Raw genomic sequence first — 25,239 nt, 5'->3', positions numbered from 1 at the left:
TCAGTATGATTCCCCTCCATGTTTTAATAATGTTGGGGGCAAAATAAGAAAAATTTGGCCTGGGAATTGAGAAGAAAATGTACCTGGAACAGGATTAACCTGATGGAGAGGAGAAGTGTGATTATCAGGATTAGAGAGCTCAGTTTCCCTGAAAACCTTCAGTTCTTTCTGCTTTTTCTTTCACAGGTGTGAGTGTTATGACTATTTGTTTGATATTGCCGTATCAATGAAGAAAGTAGGGCTGGATCCTACACAGCTTCCAGTTGGAGAAAATGGAATTGTATAAGCCAGTGGAAGTTTAATTATATACAGAGACAACGCTTATCTTAATTATTACTTAAATGAAACTTGACTATTTTTTTAAATGAATTGAAAATTTCCATGAGGGCTGTTAATTTGTCACTAAATATGCAGATGATCATCCTGACTCTCTCTGACACTGGATGATATTTTCTTATATTCTGGTAATTTTAAATGACAATGCAGTGGAATAAAACCTTTATAATGAACTTTTTCTGTTTATTTTTAAATCCTTAACAACAAAATATTTTCCTTTAAATTAATTCCTTTTTTATACCATGCCCAGAGAATTCCTCTTATTCTTTAAAGTTGCTGGTGATAATAGAATTCATTGGAAAATTTCCACTTAATTATGGAACGAGCATTTTCTTGTTGATATTGGCAGGACATTTATGTGAAAAGTTAAGGCCAAATATATCTTTCAATGTTGATGTCAAAAGTTTTATGGATTTCCCCTATATGCTGTAATGCCTCCCTGTAAGAAAACATAGGACACTCATTTTATATTGGGGATTGATTGTGAAATTCAAATTCAAAATATGAACTCAGACTCTCCTAGCCAGACCAACCCTGACCAAACCAGTGATGTAATCAGAAAGTGCTTGTTTTTTTTTAAAGATTGGCACCTGAGCTAATATCTGTTGCCAACGTTTTCTTCTCTTCCTCCTCCTCCTTTTCTCTCTCCCCCCACCCAAAAGCCCCCCAGTACGTAGTTGTATTTTCTGGTTGTGCCATGTGGGATGCCACCTCAGCGTGGCCTGATGAGTGGTGCCATGTCTGCACCCGGGATCCCGACCAGCAAAACCCTGGGCCACCAAAGTGGAGCACACGAACTTAACCACTCAGCCAAGGGGCTGGCCCCCGAAAGTACTTGTTTTAATGTAGCCAAAAGCAACATTAATTTGATCATAAAAGTTTTATTTGGGGGCCGACCTGGTGGCATGGTGGTTAAGTTCATGTGTTCTGCTTTGGCGGCCCAGGATTCACAGGTTCAGATCCCAGGCGCGGACCTGCACACCACTCCTCAAGCCATGCTGTGGCAGCACCTCACATACAAAATAGAGGAAAATGGGCACACATGTTAGCTCAGGGCCAATCTTCCTCATCAAAAAATAAATACAGTTTTATTGGGTTAATGCTTTTTTTTTATTTGAGGAGAAAATTAATAATGTACCGTCTCCAAAATCTCAATCTCATATACTCCTCTCTTAGTTTATCATCTTTACCCTTTGAGTTCATTTACCCTGGTTCTTTCCCTCCAGCAATTCTCTAACCTCATCCGGATTCCTAGTCCCCTGATCATACCACTGGTCATCATCCGTGACCCCTTTCATGTCCTTGCTTCCTTCCCCGGGAAGCATAGACTGCAGCCTTGTATTTGCACCACTTCCTCACAAACGTCCTACCTGCCTTGTGTCTCGCTCCCTCCGTCATACTCAGCTGGCGCAGCCCTCAGGCCTTGGTAAGCCACCCACTGAGCACCTGCACCCAGGCAGCAAGGCCTGATGGGGAAAAATCACCCAACTGTGTTGACTAATCGCACTTGAGATTTATGACCACAAATCTCAGATGGGCACTCGATACTGCCAAACAGACCTCCTGTATTTCCCTAGTAAATTTGTTTTTCCGACCTCGTGACTTTCTCCTCACTGTTATCTTTCATCCAATCACCGACATTCTGCCCCCTGCCCCATGCTAACTTCCTCTCGTACTTGAAGAGACTAAAAGGGTTCATTGCAAAGAGAACTAGCCAACCTTCCCACTTGACGCTTCCACAGCCTTCCTGCCTGCAGCCTTCTGTGCCATCTCCTGCAGGGTTGGTTCGAAGGCCAGTTACTCCACTTAGGCCTTGGATCCAGTGTCCTCTGAGCTTGAGGGCTTTGCTTCTGCAAGGATCCCCACATTTATCCCATTTCTCTCTTGTACTGTCAATTTTTTCACCCCGTAACTGGATCTTGGTACTAGTATAAAAACACACTGTAATATCTTCCATCTTCAAAGACACACACACATACAAACTTTGCCTTCAGCTAATCCAGCACCTTTAGAGCAAAGATTTTTGAAAGCGTTGTGCACTTTTCTGTCAGCTGCTTCTCTCTGCCTTCCTCCTTGACACACTGCCATCCGAGTGCACCCCTCCACTGAACAGCTTCCCGGAGCAGCGGAGTCCCCCACATCCTCGCCTCCGGCTGCTTCCCTTGCTTCGCTGCTGCTCTAAATGAAGCTGTGTGCCCCTCAGGGCGGTGCCCCTGGTGCTCTCCAGTGCTGGCGGTCCACTTCCCCCTGCCCTGGGTTGGCGTGAGTGAACCCACTGAGCACTGATTGTCTTTCCCTTCTCTTGTTCCGTTCTACTCGGCAACCCTCAGTCACAGTGCCCCCGCTCCTCTGACTGCACCTGTACCTGTGTGCCTTTCTGTAGCTGAAGGGAAACAGCCACGTTCAGGTCAAGTGGCCTTCATGCTGCCTGGGAACTTTGCTTTGTTACCCCTGTCTGGTCATCAACCCCTCTCCTCAGCAACTGTTCTCTTCTCAAACTTCAAACACCTCTTCTCTGCATACTCGCTCTTGGCTGATGACCTTGATGGCCCTTTCACTGAAAAAAGAGAAGCTATCCAAAGGGAACTTGCACGGGCCCCACCTGCCTGCATGTACTCCGCAGTCCACGTGAATGGTCCATGCTTCCCGGCAGGGCCAGCCTCCTCACTTGCCCTCTCATACTCAAGGACGGTGTCCAGAACGGAATTCCTGATTCCTGAAGTCTTCCCCAGCTCAGAGGGAAACTCCATCCTTCCTGTCAGTCGCTCAGGCCGATAATCTGGGTGTCGTGCTTGGTGGTTTCTTTCACGTGGTACATCCAGATGGGCAGCAAATCCTGTCAGCTTGACACTCAGAATGTATGTGGGGTCTAAACTTCACCGCGTTCACCGTTACAATCTGGCCCAAGACCCACTGTTTCTCACCCCAATGATTGCAGCCACCTCCTGACCAATTTCCCCGGTCCCAACAGTCTTCTCAACACGGCAGCCTGCCGATCCTGTTAACATGGACTCAGCCAGTGTCCCCCTCTCCTCAGAGCCCTGGCTCGCCATCTCACAATGAAAGCTCTACACAGTGTCCCCTGGCCCCCGTTGCCTCATTCAGGGACCCCGCTCCTCACTCTGCTCCAGTCACTGTGTCCTCATGGGTCTTTAACCTCACCAGGCACTTTTGCACGTGTCCTTCCCTCTTTAAATGACCTTCCGACACCCACACAGCTCATTCCCCTGCTCATTCAGGTCTCCAAATGTCACCTCCATGGGCTCGTCCCTCAACACCCAGCCCTCGGCCCCACACTCGGGCTCTGCTGCTTTAGTTTTCTGAGAAGTGTTTATAAGCGACTGGCATCCTGTGGTTCCATCGTCCATCTTTGTCCTCTCGCTGGAACGCGAATCCTGTGAGGGCCGGGACTTTGTTCACTGGTGTATCCCTTAGTCCCTTGAGTGGTATCTAGTATATAGTTGGACTCAATAAATATTTGTTGAATGAAAGACCACCTTTTGCCAAAATTAGTGGTCAGTTCTCTGTATTTTACTTGACTTCTCGCAGGGTTGCTAGTGATTACCCAACTCGGAAACATTTTGCTCTGGCCTCCGTGACACCAGACTCTGCTATTTTGTACTTAGTCGTTGGTCACTTCTGTGTTCTTTTCTTGACTATTTCTCCTCTTTCAGATGTTGGAGGGCTACCCATGTTCTCCATCTTGCCTTTTTTCCTACGAAATCTCATTCAGTGCCACAGCTTTAAGTGTGATCCATGTGCTGATGGCCCAGCGTGCTTCATCTCCAACCCAGCTCTCCACTGCATTCCAGACTCTGCCTCCTACTCCTCACCCTTTGGATGTCTAGTAGGCATCTTAAACCTACCGTGGCCCAAAACAGCGCTGTTGACTTTTCTTCCCTGTGCGATTACCCTCTCCTCACCCGCAAACATTTTCTGGATGCTTATGCCAAAAACCTCTTTGAGACAGACCTCCGTCTTATTCATTACCAAGAAAAATGCCTGACACACGGGAAGCGCTCAGTAAATATCTGTGTTCTGGGTTCTTGGTGGAGGCTCTTCCATCAGGGGCAAATCATTTTGGTCACTTCTGCATAACCTCATTTTCCTCATTTTCAAAATGGGGCTAATGAATGAGGTAAAGTATGTGAAAGAACCAACCACAGTGCTTGACCCATCATAGCTAGTCAACAAATTCTAATTACCCTCCTTTCTATAAGCCCCACTTAACCCTCACAGGAGTGTTCTGAGGTGGGTCCTGTATTACCCCATTTTTTTTTAGATGAGGAAATTAAAGCTCAGATAGGACTAATACGTATAATTTAAGTAAGAGAAAGTATGTATACTCACCACGGTGCCTGTCATCCTAGGAGCGCACTCCAGCTATCCACTTCCTTTTCTAAACACTTCACTTGGCTCTCCTGGAGGTAGGTGTAATGGAGGCCAGTCATGTGAGCTATGCTGCAGCACAGCGCATCTCCCATTGTGTGGTTCGTTACCGCTGGAAATTCAGAAGGATTTGCAAAACCTGATTGAGAGTAGAGGGAACTGCCGTATCTCCTAGTTAATTTTCTTAAAGAAGAATATCATCCCTACTATGTGATTGCCAGGAGCTGAGGACCAAAGGAGAACACAAACACAGCTCTTATTTCATTACGTGCAGAACTTTCCATTCACTCTCATTGAATAAGGGGTTAACATAGTTTAGTCAAGAGTATGCCATTTGTTTCTCAAGTGATTTTAGAGCTGTTGGGTCCTCCCCAGCTCTCTCTTGTGAGAAGTACCTCAAAATAATAGAGTTCCCCGGGAATGTCTCAAACAGAAAGCTAAAGTCGTAAGCCTAGGGAGAGTTTCATCATATATGAATTTCATTTTGTTCAAATACTTCCCTGTTGCTGAACACTGCCGTGTCTCATCAGCAATTCTGGTCCAGGTGGTCAGATATGGGACTAATAATGTTGATATCACTCTTCAAGAAGCAGTTAGAATTCTCCCACCAAGGTTCTTTAAAACAGGGCTATAAGAGAAAGAGAATTTGGTTTTCCTTTCATTGATCTGTAATGTATAATCACTGAATCATCAAGTTTTGGTTGATAATCACTGAATTAAGTATTCTTTTCAGGTTCTAAGTTGTAAGCAGACTTTATCTCTTTCTCTGTCACAGTTCTCTCTGTGTAATTTTTATTGTTTGAAACTATGTTTTCTGAAAATTAAGGAAACTTGACTTAAGAAAAAATAGATATAGTTTTCCTCCATTTGTTAGTACCTCCTTGTTTAAAATTCTACAAGTTTTTAATTATTAAACTTTCAGAAGCCAGAGAAAAAGCAAGACAATTCTTTTTGTAAATGCTGTATTAATCTCCTCTACCATGGTTCTTGAAACTTTCTGATTTAGATTTAAAGATCGTGAGGGTAAAATGAATTTATTCACGTCATTAGAACGGCCCCCAGCACAGGCCAGGCGTAATTGGAGTCACCAGAGCAGTTTCTATTTCTTAGGAGCCCAAGCACTATGGTGAGGGCCTTTAAATACATTATATCCAATTCTGATGATAACCCTTCAAGGTCTTATTACCCCCATTTTACAGATGAAAATGAAATTCAGAGTAAAAAATTTACCAAGATCACCCAGGAAGCCTCTGTGCTTTCCCACATTAAGTCAACTTTATCTCACCAATATAATACTAATTGCTCTTATGGGTGTAAACAGAGCTTTCCGCTTAAAGCATACATGGCTTCTGAGGTAGGCACTAGGGACTTAGGAATCTAACAATTGTTTTCCCCCCTGAGGAAGATTTACCCTAAGCTAACAGCTGCTGCCAATCTTCTTCTTTCTGTACGTGAGCCACCGCCACAGCAACACCACTGACAGATGAATGGTGTTGGTCCACGCCCAGGAACCGAACCTGGGCTGCCGAAGCAGTGCACACCAAACTTAACCACTAGGCCATGGGGTTAACTAGGCCACCTAACATAATTTTTAATATGTTCACAAAGCAGCATCTTTGGCTCTACTGATCTAATATTTCCCAAAATTTCTTTGGGGACCATTTATTGATGATGCATTGGGTTTCCATTTATTATTCAACTGGACAATCAATTTTTATCCTTTTAAATATAAACATAGCATTCTCTTCTGTCTACTATTTTACTTATAATTTCACTAAGTACCTTTTTACTGTCCTACTTATTATTATTTATTATTGCAATAAGGGCCACATCTTTGCAAATGAAACCAAGGAATTGTTTTTTTTTTTTTTGATGTACAGTAGGGCTGCATCTTAGGTTTCAAAGTTGAGTAAAGCGAAAATCTCCAAAAGTCAAAATTACCTTTAAAAATCCTTTAAATCACCCATAAAATATAGTATTATATATGTGATTTGTGAATTTAACCCAGTTTCTTTCATTCTTTCAATGGTAAGTGTTTATCTATGGCCCTCAATCGTACTGTTTTCCTTTCTTGAGGCTGTGGGTCAAGCCATCACCAACCATTCATCTCCCACTCGAACAATGTAAAAATCACTCACAAATTTTTCCATTGATTTCACAAATGTTCACTGTTGACTTCAGGTATAATTGCATCCTCACTTTTAGTACAAGTCAGGAAAAAGGAATACTGCCGTAGTATGCAGTCCCTTTAAGTTAACTTGAACGTGATTCAATACTACCGTAATTAGAACTTGCTAGCTAACTAAGATCCATTCTCTCTCCTCATGCATGGTACTTCCCAATTAATAAACTTTTCTTTCCAATGCTCTAAACATAAAAAGATGGTGTGTGTGTGCGTGTAACTTTATGCTCATTTAGGCTTGTGTTATTTTATAAAAATGGGATGAAAAGCAAAAGAACCCTATTCCAAGGAAATTCAATATATTCGTGTAACAAGTACCCTCGACCAGGCAGTTGTGTTGGTGTTGGATGTAAGGCTCCCAGTTGAAGCACTGATGACCACCTGTAAGTTTATCAGTCGGATGGAAGTAATCTAAAAGACACCACAAGAAGGATAGAACAACAAGAAGGCGAGAGAATGGGAGAAGACCTCCCAGGGCACTGAATGCTCCTGCCCAACCCTGGGTGGGGAATCTTTACCCCTCAAATGATAGTGCTGCAGACCTAGGATAGTAAGCAGATGTCAACAGATGTTAAATGAATGACTCTTGTCCTCCCCAGCAATATTAAAGCAGAAGGGAATTAGGAGTAAAATTAAATGTCTGCCTTACCTCCTCCTCCTAATTCCACTGGGAGAGAATTGAGTCTGGGAATAACCAATGTCTTGTTCACTGTTATGCTGTGGACACAATACGTGTTTGGGACAGAGTTGAGAAGGGGAATTATAAATAAACAAGTCAGTAATGTATCACAAAGGAAGAGGTTGGGAAGAATAGTATAAAATCTTGCTGAGGCAATGAAGCTTATCTGACATCTACTGAATGGCTTTAATTGCTATGAGTCTTCCCATGAGCCAACTATGAATCACTTGATTCATTAACTATATTTAATAATAATGATTGCATAAAATCTAATCGTTTAGTAAGCACTGTCACTCTTCTAGCCATGTTCTCAACAATCCTGTGATTTCAGCGTTATCACCATCCATCAAAGAATGTAAGCTTCTGCGGAACCCGGGCCAGGCCTCTCCATTCCCACAGCCCTGTGTCCACAGGTAGCAATCAAAAATGCTTGGGTTTTGAATAAAGCCCCATGTTCCAAATGAAAGCATAGGTTCAGACAGGCTAACTTGCCCAAGACCTGTGAGCAGTGGAGATGGGAACTTGTCCTGGGCCTTTGGCTCTCCATTCTGTGGTATTTGCCCAACCTGGATGAACAAATATCTCTCAATGCAGCTCTCTGCATTTGACTTGTAAATTTTTAAATTGCTCAAGACAATGTACATAGTGACATTTTCAGGCTGACTTATCTGTTTTCATTCCTTATATACATTTCAGGTATATTCTCTCTGACATTTTAGTAAAAGTAAAATATGTTTAGTCAATACATTTTAACAATATCCATAGAGGCGATTAACATCACAATGATAGAATATTAAGGTATTATTAAAGAAGCAATTATTTGCCTGTCTCCCTCTGCAGTTCTCAGGAATGGACTTAGACAGACCGATACACCTACACATTTCTGCCCTTTCCACTTTGTTCTAGAAGTTCTTCATGGATATGAGGATCCAGATGACCTCTATCTCATGTAACTTAGAAATGTGTTGATTCTGTTTCAAATTCAAACCTCTAAGGGCTTTGCACCCAACCAACACTTTCCAATGGCACTTTCAAAGCCATTCTTTTTACAGGAGGTCAGGTATACTTCTGCCCTTTAAATCCCTTTGTTTTTAGGAATTATTGCAGTTAATTTAATCGCATGACGTCTCTAACTAGTGATCTTATCACACAACGGAATGAATTAACTCATTTCAATCTACATTCATCAAGGTCATATCAGCAATCAATGTGTGCTGCTTATAGAAATTTTCTGAAAAAGACTTCTTTCTTACATTTTTCTGGATTTCAAAACCTATTGTAATTTTCTCTTTTGCTTCTTTTTATCCAGAAAGCAAAACTGAACTCATTTCAAGGAGCTGATTTCCCTTTCCAGCCAAGAATGACAGTGTTAAAAACCTTGCTGTGTTGTGAAAGCTGGCCTGTGAAGGAAATTACTTTGGCCCCGGGTAACTTCCTAAGAGTTACCTTTTCGCATTTGCAATGAATCTGAGTCACCACATTCACAAATAAGTGTGAGTTTAACCCAGGCCTTAACTGCTTCTAGCAGATAATCTTCAGTCATTCAACGCCATTCACATATTCTTCAGGCATTTTTTTCTACTTACTTAAGAAAAAATTACCATCTATCGTTCCACTATGAAATAAAAACTTTGCTGTAAACCAAATCTACGTTATACTAAAGGATCTATTATCACTGGTAATCCTTCTTAATGCTTCACACCCTGGGATTTCCTACCAGTTTTCCTTTTCTTCAATTCCTTCTTCCCATCCATTTTTAATTCATTGCTATATTTTTTTTTCCTTTTTGCCTCTTTCTTAGCTCTCTTTCTTTTTATTCTTTAAACATATGTCTGTGGAGAGCAATGATAAAATGGAGTAACGTATGTCAAGGCTTCTAAAGTGGAGCTGGGAGGCCATGAAGGAAATGAGGCTTCTGCGTGCACACCATGTCTCTACCCAGATGGAAGGTGACTTTCAAAGCGTGCTTCACTGCCGTCCTCTTGAACGTCTTTCAAGAAATATACTTATCCCCATAGACAAGAACTTTTTGCCTCAGAGATGGCCTTAGCAACAAAGCACACAGAGCCAAGAGGTAACAGTTGTTACCGGCACCAATCACAAATTTTGCCAAACCACCTGAGTAATTGATTGCTTTTTGCCCTTATAAATCCTTCTCTCCTTTGTCTTCCTCCGAACACACTTTGGGTCTCTGCCTGAACCTGTGTCGCCCAAACTGCAATTCTAACTGCTCAGATTGCTGCTGCTGTTTGAATTGTAGCGAATTTTTCCTTGGTTGACATATCTTTTGTTTTAATCTTCTGTCCTGACATACTTTCTCTCCTGACACCTATATTCTCAGCCTATGTATTAGCATTTTTACTATTTTTACATTGGTCTTGAGCAGAATCACTTAACTTTCTTCCATTTTTTGGCTATTTCCTAAGAGTCTTTTAACTTCTAATTTCAGCTGCTCTTCTTCTATACTCAGTACTTCTCAGTACTCAGGTATCGGTGTGTATGCAGTGGTAAGCAGTGGCTGCGTCTGCACAGTTCCCCTCATTCATCGGACTCACGTCCACCCCCCATTCCATGAGGTTCTGGAATGATTGTCAGTCACAACATCCTGCCCTTGGCTGCATAAACGTATGACCAGGGCCCAGCCAATCACAGCCTTCCCTCGGCTGCAGGCATGAGCACATGATCTGGGCCCAGCCAATCATGGCACACCACTCACCTGCCCACAGAGATTGTTCTGAGCATGCGGTTCCTAAGGCGAGGAGAGCCGCCAGGGCACATCTTCCCTGCCAGACAGAGGACATCTGTCACCAGTTGAAAAGAATGAAAACAGCACACAAAGAGAAGCATAAAAAGTAGAGAGCCTAGATACAGAAACAGAGTTCTAGTAGAGAACTGTCTACTGAAATGTGAGTGTCAGAACCTGGACTCAGCAGTGCCTTTGCATTCACCCTTAGCCTTTGAGTCCAGGGGTGAGCAGATCTGTTTGTTTGTTTGTTTGTTTTTCCACTCAGGGTATTTTGAGATGGGTTCTTTCATAACAGAGTCTTGACTGATCCAACCCTGGAGTAACGGCATATCAAACCCAATGCTGTGCAATTGTACGGAATAAAAGCCTAGCTCACATTAACGCTGGTGAGACTGCAGTCTTTTATCCACGTTCCTTCATGCAGAATTGGTAAATAGAGAAAGGATGTTGATGTATTGGTGTAACACGGAAGTTGTGTTGGCTCATCCAAAATTTTTCTCAGTTCGTTGTTTTAAAGCAATCAGGGCAAGCTCTTGGAATTCATGGAAAGCTTTAGAAAATATGAAAATCTTGGGGGTAAAGCTGAAAATCTGCAGAAGTTCATTCTTTATTGCAAAAGGAAAAAAAAAAACGGCTGATTTAGCAGCTTCACAAGCCCCTGTTGTTTTCACTCTGTGAAGCTCTCTGGGGCAGGTGTGGATGGAGACAATAAGAAGACATTTCCCCCGATTTAAAACAATGAATTAATGAAGAAGCCTTTGCATTGGATCAGAGTCTTAAATTTGGTGAAAATAGAGTCTTTTAGAAGCAAATGCCAAACTAAGGCCTACATCTTAATGGAGTACGCACAACCCCATTGAATTATAAGGAAGTAAATTATTAACTAATAGTGATGTTGGTGTAAATACTAGAAAAGAGCTAACTGCTAGCATTTTATTAGTAATACTATTTTTTTATTGGTGTTCTGCTTATATGATCCTGTAAATTTTTAGTGGTCTGACGCAGCCTTGTGGATCTCATATGCCTTATTATTTTTAGCAGTGTGAATTCTTCAGTAACATATATATGGTGGTTATAGCATTTAGATTTCATTTATATACCCCACACTCATTCTGAAAAGGATTGAAGACCATATAAAAATTCACATAATACATTGATTTGGGAGGAAAAGGAAGGGAAGAGAAGAAATAGAAATATAGGCATTAACATTGAAGGGTAAACTCAAGGCTAAACCAAAATAAATGTTGTAAAGCCCTGTGTTGGTGGATATACTATTCAGATTTTGTGTAAAATCAGGTGCAATTTCATAACAAACCTGTTTGTTAATATTACTATTCATTTCATGCTATCCAGTTGGCTGTGTTTGTTTAGATTGAAAAATAAGAGGATAAACTTGGTAGAATTTAAAAATTTTTACCCATTTGCTTACCAAGGCCTGGCCATTTCAGCTTGATGCTGGATATGTCTGATGGACCAATTTAATTCCAGAATTCTTTCTCCACGGGATTGGCTGAGGTCATTGGGCCTGCACTGCAACTTGACTTCTCCCTCTGTTCAATCCTGCTTCTGTCCCCTCCCTTTCACAGGTGGGGTTACCAACAGTCCCAGTTTTCCAAGGACCGAAGGAGTTCCCAGGATGCTGGATTTTCAGTGCTAAAAACAAAAATGTCCCAGGAAAACCAGAATGAATTGGTTACTCTATCCACATATGTTGACCCAAGGACACCACCTAGTAAACATCCTGTGCAGTAAACTTCATCTCAGAGTCTGATTCCTGGAGTTCTCAGCCTGTGGCACTAGGAAGAGTGGTCTGAGAAAGTAGGTGTAAGAGTTTTGGAGCTTCGCTCACCACCAAGTTGGCACTGAGGACTCCATCTAGTGGGAGGTGGGGCAGATAGCCCCTGGCATCAGGTGATGGTCCTGTTGTTAAAACTTTCACCCAGGGTAAGGTGGAATAGTGTACCAAGGAAGGGAAAACGGGAGCACACAGAGTATATCAGACACCTGAAAATTAAAGAGGAAATAGTCACTGTAAGGCCAGAGGGATTGGAAGGCTACCGTGACTGGTGCTCTGGTAAAAGATAACAACAGGCTAAAGGGGGTTAATACACAAGTGAAAGCCAACAGTGAAAGCCAGAGGGCCTCCTTGGTAGCCAAGAGATCTCATCTCCTGCACTTGGATGGCTGAGAAAGCTGAAGAACAGGCTCAGGTTTTAATCATCAGAGTATCTGAGATTCAAAGAATGTTAAACTCCCAACTAAGGTCTGTCTGCCATGATGGGGTCAAGTCTTATTGGGAAAGAATGGGAACTTGACACATTGGATCGGGAAATCAATATTGACGTCCCTGAAAATCTTTAATTTCCAAATTCCCTGAACTTCCTAAGCCTGCAGAAGTGAACTCCCCTTCCTATTAGGAGCTGGCACTCCTCCTTCGCCTCTCCCCCTAAGACAGAACCCCCCAGGATCTGTTCCCACCTCCCCTCCTGGCCTCAAGGTACATAACTGAGGTTAAGTCACGGAATAACCTAGGCAGGGTTGTGCTAGGTCCCGTAAGAGAGGAAAGGGACCATCAAGGAGCTGCAACACCTGGCTACAGGTACTGGCAGAAGCCAGGGGCGTTCTGTGGGGATAATCTAAGAGCGCTTGACCAAGACAGCTGGGACATAATGCTGGTTATGGGAGAGTAGATTTGTTTTCTTTGGGGAAAGTGGGAATACCCAAGCACTCAACCACTGTGGGACACAAGGTCTGAGATGACATTGATCGCTAAAGAACCAAAGTATCACCATGGCCCCCTTGTTAGAGTGGGGTCAAATGGGGCCAGGTTATAAATGGACTGTTGACCAAGTTCTGGCTTACATTGGGCCCATTGGGTCCATGGACCCAACCCCCACATTGCATCCTTGGACTGTGAGGTGAAAGCTGTCTATCACAGTAGAAAAAGGCAAGTAGAAGCCTTTGAAACTGCCACCTACTCCCATCCTGCCTCCAGCCAAGATACTAAATAAAAAAACAAATTCATATCCTAGGAGGGATGGCAGAAATTAGTGCTACCCTTAAAGATCTAAAAGAGGCAGGAGTAGAGATCTCTATGTTTATCTCCACTTAATTCACCAGTTTGGGCCCCTGCAGAAATCAGACAGATCTCCTGCAGGAGAACAATAGACCGTCACAAACCCAACTGCAGCTTCTGTGCCAGATATGACATCCTTGCTGGAGAAGATTAGCATGACCTCAGACACATGGAATGGAGCCTTCGATTTCCTTATCAGAAAAAATGACCAGAAATAGCTTGCCTTTGTGTGAAACAGGCAAGAGTTATAGCTTCCCCTCGGGGCTGTGTTAGCTCTCACTCTCATGATACAGTCCAAAGAGATTTGGACTTTCTGTATCTCGCAGAACATGATATTGATACACTACATTGATGACATTATGCTAAATGAGCTGGGTGAGCAAGAAGTAGCTAGTATCTGCTCCAGTGAATGGGAGATAAACCCGGTAAAGATTCAGGGGCTTGACACGTGAGGAAAAAATTTAAAGGTCCAATGGTCAGGGGCATGCTGGGATATCCCATCCAAAGTGAATGACCAATGATTACATCTCATTCTTCCAAAAGGAAGAAGGAAGCATGATGTCTTGTAGATCTCTTTGGGTTCTGGAGGCAGCATATTCCACACTTAGGACTCCTACTCCAGTGTATACACTGGGTATCTATACTCTGGATGTCTTGGAAGGCTGCCAGCTCTGAGTGGGACACAGAGTAGGAAAGAATTCTGCAGCAGTTCCAGATCATGGTCCAAGCAGCGCTGCTTGACCCTATGACCCAGAAGACCCGATGGTATTTGAGAATCTGTAGTGGGAAAAGATATCATGTGTAGTGTATGGCAAATTCCAGTGGGAGAATCACTATGCAGGTCCTGGACTTCTGCAATGGAAGATCATCTGCCTTCTGAAAAAACCCGAGTGTGCTCCTGAGCCCTGGCAGAGAAAGAACTTTCCTATGAGACACCAAGGGTGAGGGTTAATTTTATGCATCAAGTTGGTCAGACTATGGTGCCCAGATGTTTGGTCAAATACCAGTGTAGATATTTCTCTGAAGGTATCTTTTAGATATAATTAACACTTAAATCAGTAGACTTTGAATAAAGCAGATTACCTTCCATAATATGGGTAGGCCTCATCTAATCAGTTGAAAGCCTAAGGGAAGAGATTGAGGTGCTCTGCAGAGGAAGAAATTCTGCCTCCAGACTGTCCTCAGTCTCAAGACTGCAATGTCAGCTTTTCCTTGTGTTGTTTAGCCTACTGGTCTGCTCTGCAGATTTTGGACTTGCCAGCCCCGACAGTCACATGAGCCAATTCCTTCAAATAAATCTCTCTCTCTCCACACGTGAAAGTGTGTGTACATATAGATCTGGACCTCCCATCGGTTCTATTTCTCTGGAAAACCCCAACTAATACATGAAGCGACCATGCATCCAGAACACTTAACATCGTGACCTGGGTTTTGTCAGAGCTTCCTAGTCCTAGTTCAGACATACCCAGCCACAACTCATAAGATGACAGTGGTACACCTGGGGTCAAGCATGAGCTGGGGCAGAAGGCACAAGCAAGTTGCAATAACAGATGGCTCAGGCTTCCATGCCACTCATTATCATTGCATGAGCACTTCTCCCGTAGCTCACACCTGTGGTCATGTGGTAGCTTCCTTACAACTAGCAGACAGAGGAGGAAAGATCCTGGGCTTGATTTATGCATGGGTCAACTTAGTATGTGGGTGTGGGCCAAAAATGGTCAGCAGTTGCACTATATCCCCACCCAGGGGTGGCCTTGAAAGATAGTGGAGACGTAACAATTCTTCCAATGGAGAGAGCATCAGGTGATGAATCTGGTCACCCACTTTTTATGCACGTAAAAAATGGCCCAAGGTTAACATATACACAGACACATTGGCAGTGGCAAATGGCTTGGCTGGCTGTTCATGGGCCTGGAAGGAGAAAGATTGGAAAATTGGTATCAAATTGGTCTGAGATAGAAACATAAAGAGAGACATATGAGAGTGGCGTGAAGTGTGATGACCTATAGAACGGGTATGAAACAATGAAGTGGACAGGATGACTCAGCCAGTAGATGTCATCCAGCTTCTAAGTCTCTCTCTGGTAATACCATCCAAAAGTCATTTGATTAATTTTTTCAGACTGAAAAAATCCTCAGTGGATCACACCTCTAGTAACTAAGGACAGCCACCAAATTTGGCATTCACAGCCAGGCTTTTGAGGACTCATAGGAGGTGTAGGCAACCAAGAGACAAATCTGAAGGCCCTGATAAGATCATGACTCTTCATGCCTATGAGTTCATTATTCTTACATGCCTGGACTTGTCCTGAAATTAAGTTTCCCTAGGTACTTAACACTAGGATGCATTTACCCAACGAATGTGGTGATATTGTCACCCTCACATGAGTTACCAGTCACTTGAGATTCAGTGATCCTTCTCCATCCATGTCTGCTTAGCAAGGACTCCACTAAGTAGCTACGCTGGGACCCTTCCAAAAAAAACCTCAAACCCATGTCCTTGGAAGAAACCAAACTTTTATTCTCCCCTGTAGAATGTCTATAACCTACTTTGGTGAAATAGCTGCCTCCAATGGGAAAACATGAGAGAGTCCTACTGGTGTGGCTACTCTGGCAAATTTTTAAAACCCTCAGTGGTTCCACCAAACTCTTATTACCATTTCATAGCAATGGCGGGACACTAAGGTGGAAATAATCCAGTAGGTTGCTAGAAATACAGGTCTAGACTTTGAGAAAATGAGTATCTGAGAATTCTCAGCAGATCAGTGATCCATCCATCCATTCATCCATCCATTTATTCAACAATATTTGTTGTACACCAACTACATGTCAGGCACTCTGCGAGATGCTCAAGATTTTCCCATGAATAAATGAGATCGGGTCTGTGTTGTCCTGGAATTAGAATCTGGTGAGATGGTGGAAGTGTTAACTGAAGCCACGAGTACAGATGATGTTTCCAAGGATGTGGAGAAACACTCAATTTTGGGACAAATTCTAAAGAGTAAAAGAGAAGAGAAACCAACAAAGGAAATAGAGAAAGAGGAAGTAGGTGAAAACGCAGAAGAGCATAGCATTTAGTTTAAGATGTGAGAGTTTCAAAAGGGAGAAGGTAAAATATCATCACTGCTAAAAAATCAAGAGTAGGACTAAGAAAAAAAGCATAGTGTAATATTGTTAAAAATATGGACTTTAGTTTCAGAAAAACATAAGTTTGAGTTCTATCTCTACTATTTATCAGTGATGTTACTTTGGACAAGACTCCTTCAGTGGGGATGAAAATGCCTCCTTAAGGGTTGTGTAAATGAGATCAGGTATGCAAACTTTCAAGTACACTGCTTAATAAATAGTAGTTTGGTTTTTTATTTTGTTTTTGTTCTTCAAATTTTGCAAAAAGAAGATTCGGTACATTCTAGGAAATTTGCCTAAAGTCCTTAAACTTTAAAATCTACCATACTCTTCCTCATAAAACTACCTAGTGTCAGACCAACAGTCTTCCACTACACAGCCCTCTAATGAGATGTAGGAAGAAAAAGAGAGGTGTCAAGATGGCGGCACAGGCAGACTCTGAACTCACCTCCTCCCCTGGATGCAACGAATTTACAACTACTCTGAGAACAATTACCCCTGAGAGAGATCTGAAAACTGGATGAAAAGAACCCCCACAACAAGGGACAGTCCTGACTGAGGTGGAAGAGGCAGAAATTCCTTCTGGAGAGAAAGAAAGTGACCTTTGTAAGCCACAGCACTTCACGGCCAGCCAGGAGCAGCCCGAAGTTATGCAGCCCTCCCTAGAGGAGCAGGGGACCTGAGCAGAGGAGCATTACCACTATAAGCATCTTTTGGACTCAGTACGACCAAGAGGAGTCTCACAATATCTGGCTTTGCTGGCTACTAACAACAATGGGGAATACCCCCAGAAAAGCTATTGGACACAAGGGGGTAAAAAGCCGCTCTTAAAGGGCCCACACCCAAATTCACCTGTTTCAGAAAGTAACCTAAAGTCATCAGAAAGAAAGGTGCACAGTCCTTTGGTGAAAGAGACTCACCTGATAGGCTCTGGGCACATCTCAGTGAGAGGTGACACCTCTCCAGGGACTGAGACATTGGCAGCAGCCATTATTGTGACCTAGCACATGCATGTTGACACAGACACTGGCAGACGCCATTAGAGTTCTTCCCCCAGCCTGTTAGCCCAGGGTCTGCCACACCCACTAGAGCACTGATTTAATCCAGCTCAGCCAGGGCAGGCAGCCTGCCTCAGGGACTGGCCCCACCCCACAGTAAGCACCCAGGCAACTAGTGGGCCTTTCATAGACTGGGTGCCTGGATCCCCTGCAACCTGGTGACTGGGCCCACCTTTCAGGGGCAGGGCATGCACAAGGAGTGAGTGGAGTGTGTGGGGCATTGGTGGAGTGTGTGGGGCCTCTGCAGTGGGGTTACTGGGTCCACTTCAGGGGCTCAGGGTGCATGCACAGGGCAGGACTGTGTTGACAGGGCATGTGGCCTTGTGGGTGGTGGAGCTTGTCAGCTGCAGCAGACTTGTGCTTCTCAAACAGCCACATAAGGGTTGGCCCCACCTTCCAAAGGCTGAAACAATTGGGTACTCCTGTTCCTGGGGCCAGCCCCACTCAGTTGCTGAGAGAGCTGACAAGAACCCTGCAGTCTGGAGGCCTACAGTAATTGTAAAGCCCTGAGCCTAAGAACCAGCCACACTGGCGGCCTAGTTGCTTAAGAGAAAAACTGCAACAGGAATGTGCTATTAGACTTGGCAGCCAACTGTGCTGAGGTTCACCACACCCAATAAAGTGATTGAAAGGACCATAGCAGCCATCCAAAACTGAGCATTACAACCAGCTGGCCAGGGAGACAGCAGAGCCTCCCCAGGCACCTGCAGCAAGAGCAACCCTGCCACAACAGAAGGATATATGTAGCCCACACAGAGGACTCTCCTGGAACATTCTGAACTGGTGATGAGAGGGAAGCAAAGTACTGGCCTCATAAGGCCTCTCTTACATGAGGCCACCTCTCCAAGACTGTAGACCTAATGCCTAGATACAAGCACAGAGAAAGGGGCAAAATGAGGAGACAAAATGAGGAATACATTCCAAGAAAGGGAACAGGACAAAACCCCAGGAAAAGAAATAAATGAAACAGAAATAAACAGTCTACCTGACAAAGAGTTCAAACAAAGTCATAAGGATGCTCGCTGATCTTGGGAGAAGAATGGATGAACTCAGTGAGAACATTAACAAAGAATTGGAAAATATAAGAAAAGAACCAATCGCAAATGAAGAATACAATACTGGAAATGAAAAATTCACTAGAGGGACTCAATTGCAGAGTACATGATACAGAAGAATGGATCAGTGAGCTAGACAAAAGACTAGAGGAAGTTACCCAAGCTGGACAGGTAAAAAAGAATTAAAAATAATGAGAACAGTCTAAGGGACGTTTGGGACAACATCAAGTATACTAATATCTGTGTTATAAGTGTCCCAGAAGGAGACGAGAGAGACAAAGGAGGCAGAGAATCTACTTGAAGAAACAATACCTCCAAACTTTCCTAACCTAAGGAAGGAAACAGACATCCTCTGAGCAGGAAACACAGAGAGCACCAAACAAGATAAACCCAAATAGGCCCACACCAAGACATATTATAATTAAAATGTACAAAATTAAAGATAAAGAGAGAGTCCTAAAGGCCACAAGAGAGAGGCAACAAGTCACATACAAAGGAAAGCCCATAAGGCTATCAGTTGACTTCTCAGCTGAAACCTTACAGCCTAGAAGGGAGTGACATGATATATTTAAAGCGCTGGAAGGAAAAACCTTACATTCAAGAATACTCTACCCAGCAAGATTGTCATTCAGAATGGAAAGAGAGATAAAGAGTTTGCCAGCCAAGCAAAAATTAAAGGAGTTTATCACCAAGAAACTAGTTTACGAGAAATGCTAAAGGGACTTATTTAAGTGAGAAAGAGAAGACTACAAATAGGAATAAGAAAATTATCCCCCCAAAAGGCAATAAAATCACTGGTAAAGGCAAAAATAAGTAAAGGTAGAAGATCAACCACCTATGAAGATAATATGAAGGTCAAAAGACAAAAGACTAAAACTAACTATTTCATTGATAAGAGGATAATGGATACGCCCACACACACACACACACACACACGCACAAAGAGGTTAAATATGATATCAAAAATATAAAATGTGAGATGAGGGGAATAAAAGAGTAGAGCTTTTAGAAAGAGGTCAAACTGAAGAGACCATCAACTTAATATAGATTGCTATATACATAGGTTATTATATATGAGCCTCATGGTAATCACAAACCAGAAACCTGTAATAAATAAACAAACAGTAAGAGAAAGGAACCCAAATATAATTCTAAAGAAAACCATCAAACCACAAGAGAAGAGAGCAAGAGAAGAAGAAAGGAACAGAGAAAAACTACTGAAACACCCAGAAAAAAAGTAATAAAAAGGCAATAAGTACATACTTATCAATAGCTACTTTAAATGTCAATGGACTAAATGCTTCAATCAAAAGGGATAGCATGGCTGATTGGATTTTAAAAAGAACATATATATGCTGCATACAAGAAACACACTTCTGACCTAAAGACACTCATAAACTGAAAATGAAAGCATGGAAAAAGATACGGTATGCAAATGGCAAAGAAAAGAAAGCTGGGGTAGCAAGACTTATATCAGACAAAATAGACTTTAAAACAAAAACTCTAACAAAAGACAAATAAGGGTACTACACAATGATAAAGGGAACAATCCAACAAGAGGATATAACACTTGTAAATATCTACACACCCAACATAGGAGCACCTAAATATATAAAGCAATTATTAAAAGACATAAAAAGAGAAACAGACAGTAACACAATAATAATAGAGAACTTTAACACTCCACTTACACCAATGGATAGATCATCCAAGCAGAAGATCAGTAAGGAAACATTGACCTTAAATGACATATTAGACCAGATGGACCTAGTAGATATATACAGAACATTCCATCCAGAAACCACAGAATATACATTCTTTTCAAATGCTCATGGAACATTCTCCAGGATTGATCACATATTAGGCCACCAAAAAAGTCTCAATAAATTTAAGAAGATTGAAATAATACCAAGCATCTTTTCTGACCACAAAGGCATGAAACTGGAAATCAACTACAGAAAGAAAATCAGAAAAGCCACAAATATGTGGAGAACAAACAAAATGCTACTGAACAACAATTGAGTCAATGAAGAACTCAAAGGAGAAACAAAAAAATATCTAGACACAAATGAAAATGAAAATATGACATGCCAACATTTATGGGATACCACAAAAATGGTTCTAAGAGGCAAGTTATAGCAATACAAGCCTACCTCAACAAACAAGAAAAATCTCAAATAAACAATCTAACAGTGCACCTAAAGCAACTGGAAAAAAGAAGAACAAACAAAGCCCAAAATCAGTAGAAGGTAGGAAATAATAAAAATCAGAGCAGAAATAAATGAAACAGAGAGTAAAAAAAAAAAAAAAAAGAAAAAAGAAAAAAAAAAGAAAAAAATCAATGAAACCAAGAGCTAGTTCTTTGAAAAGGTAAACAAAACTGACAACCTTTAGCTAGACTCACCACAAAAAAGGTGAGAAGGCTCAAATAAATAAAATCAGAAATGAAAGAAGAGAAATTACAATGGACACCTCAGAAATACAAAAGACTATAAGAGAATACTATGAAAAGCTACACAAGTTGGATAATCTAAAAGAAATGGATAATTTCTCAGGATCATACAACCTTCAAAAACTGAATGAAGAAGAAATAGAGAATTTGAATAGACCAATCACCAGTAAGGAGATTGAAACAGTAATCAAAAACCTTCCTGAAAATAAAAGTCCAGGACCAGACGGCTTCACTGGTGAATTCTACCAAACATTCAAAGAACACTTAATACCTATCCTTCTCAAACTCTTCCAAAAAATTGAAGAGGAGGGGAAGCTTCCTACCTCATTCTACAAAGCCAACACTATCCTGATACAAAAACCAGAAAAGGACATCTCAAAGGAAATTAGAGGCCAATATCACTGATGAACATCGATGCAAAAATCCTCAACAAAGTACTAGCAAATCGAATACAACAATATATTAAAAAGATCATACACCATGATCAATTGGGATTTATTCCAGGGATGCAGGGATGGTTCATCATCCACAAATCAACCAATGTGATCCACCACATTAACAAAATGAAGAATAAAAATTACATGATCACCTCAATAGGTGCAGAAAAAGCATTTGACAAGATACAGCATCCATTTATGATAAAAACTCTTGAATAAAACAGGTATAGAGGGAAAGTATCTCAACATAATAAAGGATGTGTATGACAAACCCACAGCTAATATCATTCTCAATGGAGAAAAACTGAAAGCTAGCCATCTAAGAACAGGAACCAGACAAGGATGTCCACTTTCACCACTCATTCAACGTAGTATTGGAAGTCCCAGCCAGAGCAATCAGGCAGGCAAAAGAAGTAAAAGGGATCCAAACTGGAAAGGAAGAAGTGAAACTGTGACTATTTGCAGATGACATCGTTTTATATGTGGAAAACCCTAAAGGATCCACAAAAAAACTTTTAGAAATAATAAATGAATACAGTAAAGTTTCAGGATACAAAATCAACATACAAAAGTCAGTTGCGTTTCTATACACTAACAAGTAGCAGAAAGAGAAATTAGGAATACAATCCCATTTACAATTACAACAAAAAGAATAAAATATGTAGGAATAAAGTTAACCAAAGAGGTGAAAGATCTGTACACTGAAAACTATAAAACATTGTTGAAACAAATTGAGGAAGACACAAAGAAATGGAAAGATATTCTGTGTTCTTGGATTGGAAGAATTAACATCGTTAAAATGTCCATACTTCCTAAAGCAACCTACAGATTCAATGCAATCCCTGTCAAAGTTCCAAAGACAGTTTTCACAGAAATAGAACAAAGAAGCCTAAAATTTATATGGAACAAAAGACCTTGAACAGCTAAAGGAACCCTGATAAAAAAAAGAACAAAGCTGGAGGTATCACACTCCCTGATTTCAAAATATACTACAAAGCTATAGTAACAAAAACAGCATGGAACTGGTACAAAAAGAGACACACAGGTCAATGGAATAGAATTGAGAGCCAACAAATAAAGCCACACATCTGTGGACAGCTAATATTCGACAAGGGAGCCAAGAGCATACGATGGAGAAAGGAAAGTCTCTTCAATAAACGGTGTTGGGAAAACTGGACAGCCGCATGGAAAAGAATAGAAGACCACTACCTTATACCTTACGCAAAAATTAACTCAAAATGGATTAAAGACTTGAATTTAAGACCTGAAACCATGAAATTTCTAGAAGAAAACATAGGCAGTATGCTCTTCGACATCCGTCTTAGCAGTGCATTTTCAAACACCGTGTCTGACTGGGCAAGGGAAACAAAAGAAAAAATGAACAAATGTGACTACATCATACTAAAAAGCTTCTGCACAGCAAGGGAAACCATCAACAAAACAAAAAGGCAACCTAACAATTGGGAGAAGATATTTGCAAACCAGATATCAGATAAGGGGTTAATATCCAAAATATACAAAGAACTCATACATCTCAACAACAAAAAAACCAACAACCCAATTAAAAAATGGGCCAAAGCTCTGAACAGAGATTTGTCCAAAGATATGTGGATGGCCAACAGGCACATGAAAAGATGTTCAACATCACTAACTATTGGGGAAATGCAAACCAAAACTACAATGAGATATCACCTCACTCCCGTCAGATTGGCTATAATTAACAAGACAGGAAACAATAAGTGTTGGAGAAGATGTAGAGAGAAGGAACCCTCATACACTGGTGGTGGGAATGCAACCTGGTGTAGCCACTATGGAAAACAGTATGGAGATTCCTCAAAAAATTAAGAAAAGAACTGCCATACGATCCAGCTAGTCCACTGCTGGGTATTTATCCAAAGAACTTGAAAACATGAATGTGTAAAGATACCTACACCCCTATGTTCATTGCAGCATTAGTCACAATAACCAAGACTTAGAAGCAACCTAGGTGCCCATCAAAGGACAAACGGATGAAGATGTGGCATATATACACAATGGAATACTACTTAGCCATAAGAAATGATGAAATCCAGCCGTTTGTGACAACATAGATAGACCCTAACGGTATTATGCTAAGTGAAATAAGTCAGAGGAAGAAATACCTTATGATCTCACTAATAAATAGAAGATAAAAACAACAACAAACAAAAACGTAGATAAAGAGATTGGACTGGTGGTTACCAGAGGAGAAGAAGGGAGGAAGGTGGGCGAAAGGGGTGATTCGGCACATGCGTGTGGTGACGGATTGTCTTCGGGTGGTGAACATGATGTGACCTACACAGAAATCGAAATGTAATGTTGTACACCTGCAATTTACATAATGTTATAAACCAATGTTGCCACAATAAAAAAAATAAAGTTAAAAAAATTAAAAACAACAACAAAAAAGATGTAGGAAGAAGAGCAATAAAGGAGATATTTGTCATAACAATTTAGTGGCACCATTTGGTGCCCAGAAGTCTCAACCTTTTAGCTTAGAGGATGTAGTCAGTCACACAGCTGGAAATTTAAACAAAGTATCTATCAAAATGTATATTTAAGTATAAATCCAGCATCAGGCTCACCCCGAGTTGGAAGGCTATAGAATATTTTTGTCTTGCCCTTACTTGGAGCCTGGAAGCAGAGATATTAGCAGGGAACCGTTAAAGAGAAACAGCAGGGGCAACCGTAGAAAGCGCCCACAAACCCAGACCCAAAAGAGGAGATGGCTGAGCATGGGGAAGACTGAAAAATGGAAGCCAGATGTCAGAGGGTCGAGGAGAAGACCTTGAGAAGCTCGCATCGACCACTCACTGGAGAAGTTTGGTAGTGAGAAGACAAGAGACACAGGGAATTTTGGCTGTGCAGCCATCAACTTCAACCCAAGCTCAGACCAACTACTTACACTAAGTCCTGTTTGACGAGTTGGTTTCTCAACCAGGCAATCTGTCTCAGCCACTTCCCAGGGCCTGGCTTTCTCATGTTCCATAAGCAGAGAGGATCATAATCCATGCTGAGATGTCAGGCGAGAAGATTCTACTTTCTAGTGTTCCCAGCCTGCAGATAATGATCTTGACTAGAAGATTGCAAGGCAGGTAAGAGCAGTTAAGACACCAGGTCACGTTATCCTTCTTCCAACGGAGGAAAGATCATTCTTTCCAAGACTCAACTTAGGCAAATACAGCAATCCCTGAAAGTGCGTTCTTGCAGGGACACCGGGTCTCACATCAGGGCCCATGCTGAGATGCAGATACAAGCAGCAGCTAGGTCATCTGTGTGGACTTGGCCGACAGGCTATGGAGTCACTCTGGGGGCAGATCATTGTCTCAAAGAACTGGTGAGTGATGGGGGATGAAGACTCTGGTTTGGCTCAAATTTCTCAAGACCTCCTTTTCACCCCAAGCCGATTCCAGAGCCTCTTTTACTGTGCCCCAATTAGTCCTAGCTCTGACTCTAAGGAGCTGGAGGAGACTGGACCTTCCATTTCCACTCCTCTTGCTTCCGGCCCTGCCCTTGTTGCAGGAGCGGCTCTACCAGCCCATGTCCACGTGGCTGCATTTAGCACAGGGCCTGCCTTGGGCCTGCTGTGTGTGCACATGTGCCGGCCAGGGCAGAGGTGGATTGCCAGAGTGTTCACCCCAATGGTCAGAAATCATAATGACCAAATGTTTATGGTGATGTCTGGC

The 25,239-nt window shown here is 41.9% G+C and overlaps 1 protein-coding gene and 1 long non-coding RNA gene across 6 annotated transcripts in view; one reads left to right on the top strand and one right to left on the bottom strand.

Moving 5' to 3' along the window:
• Positions 1-509, top strand: part of APIP (APAF1 interacting protein) — a 32,956-nt gene extending 32,447 nt beyond the window's left edge. For all 4 annotated transcript variants that reach the window (XM_070564759.1, XM_070564757.1, XM_008539869.2 and 1 more), the window contains one exon: positions 187-509. In XM_070564759.1, coding sequence (XP_070420860.1) covers positions 187-286 — 100 coding nt within the window. In that variant the 3' untranslated portion in view covers positions 287-509. The remainder of the gene's footprint in view (positions 1-186) is intronic.
• LOC139074440 (uncharacterized) lies at positions 499-25,026 on the bottom strand. 2 transcript variants are annotated; one of them, XR_011524060.1, is made up of 5 exons: positions 24,459-25,026; positions 11,762-11,985; positions 10,303-10,369; positions 4,687-5,353; positions 499-775 (listed from the first exon to the last, which is right to left on the bottom strand). It is a non-coding gene; the product is annotated as an uncharacterized lncRNA (long non-coding RNA). The 2 variants fall into 2 exon arrangements; XR_011524061.1 differs by lacking the exons at positions 10,303-10,369; positions 11,762-11,985; positions 24,459-25,026 and adding an exon at positions 7,557-10,172.
• Between the last annotated feature and the right edge of the window lie 213 nt (positions 25,027-25,239).

The sequence above is a fragment of the Equus przewalskii genome, chromosome 11 (genome assembly GCF_037783145.1).
Source record: "Equus przewalskii isolate Varuska chromosome 11, EquPr2, whole genome shotgun sequence".
Classification (NCBI taxonomy): Eukaryota; Metazoa; Chordata; class Mammalia; order Perissodactyla; family Equidae; genus Equus; species Equus przewalskii.
The sequence above is the reverse complement of the archived record's forward strand: the minus strand, read 5'-3'. Positions and strand labels throughout refer to the sequence as shown.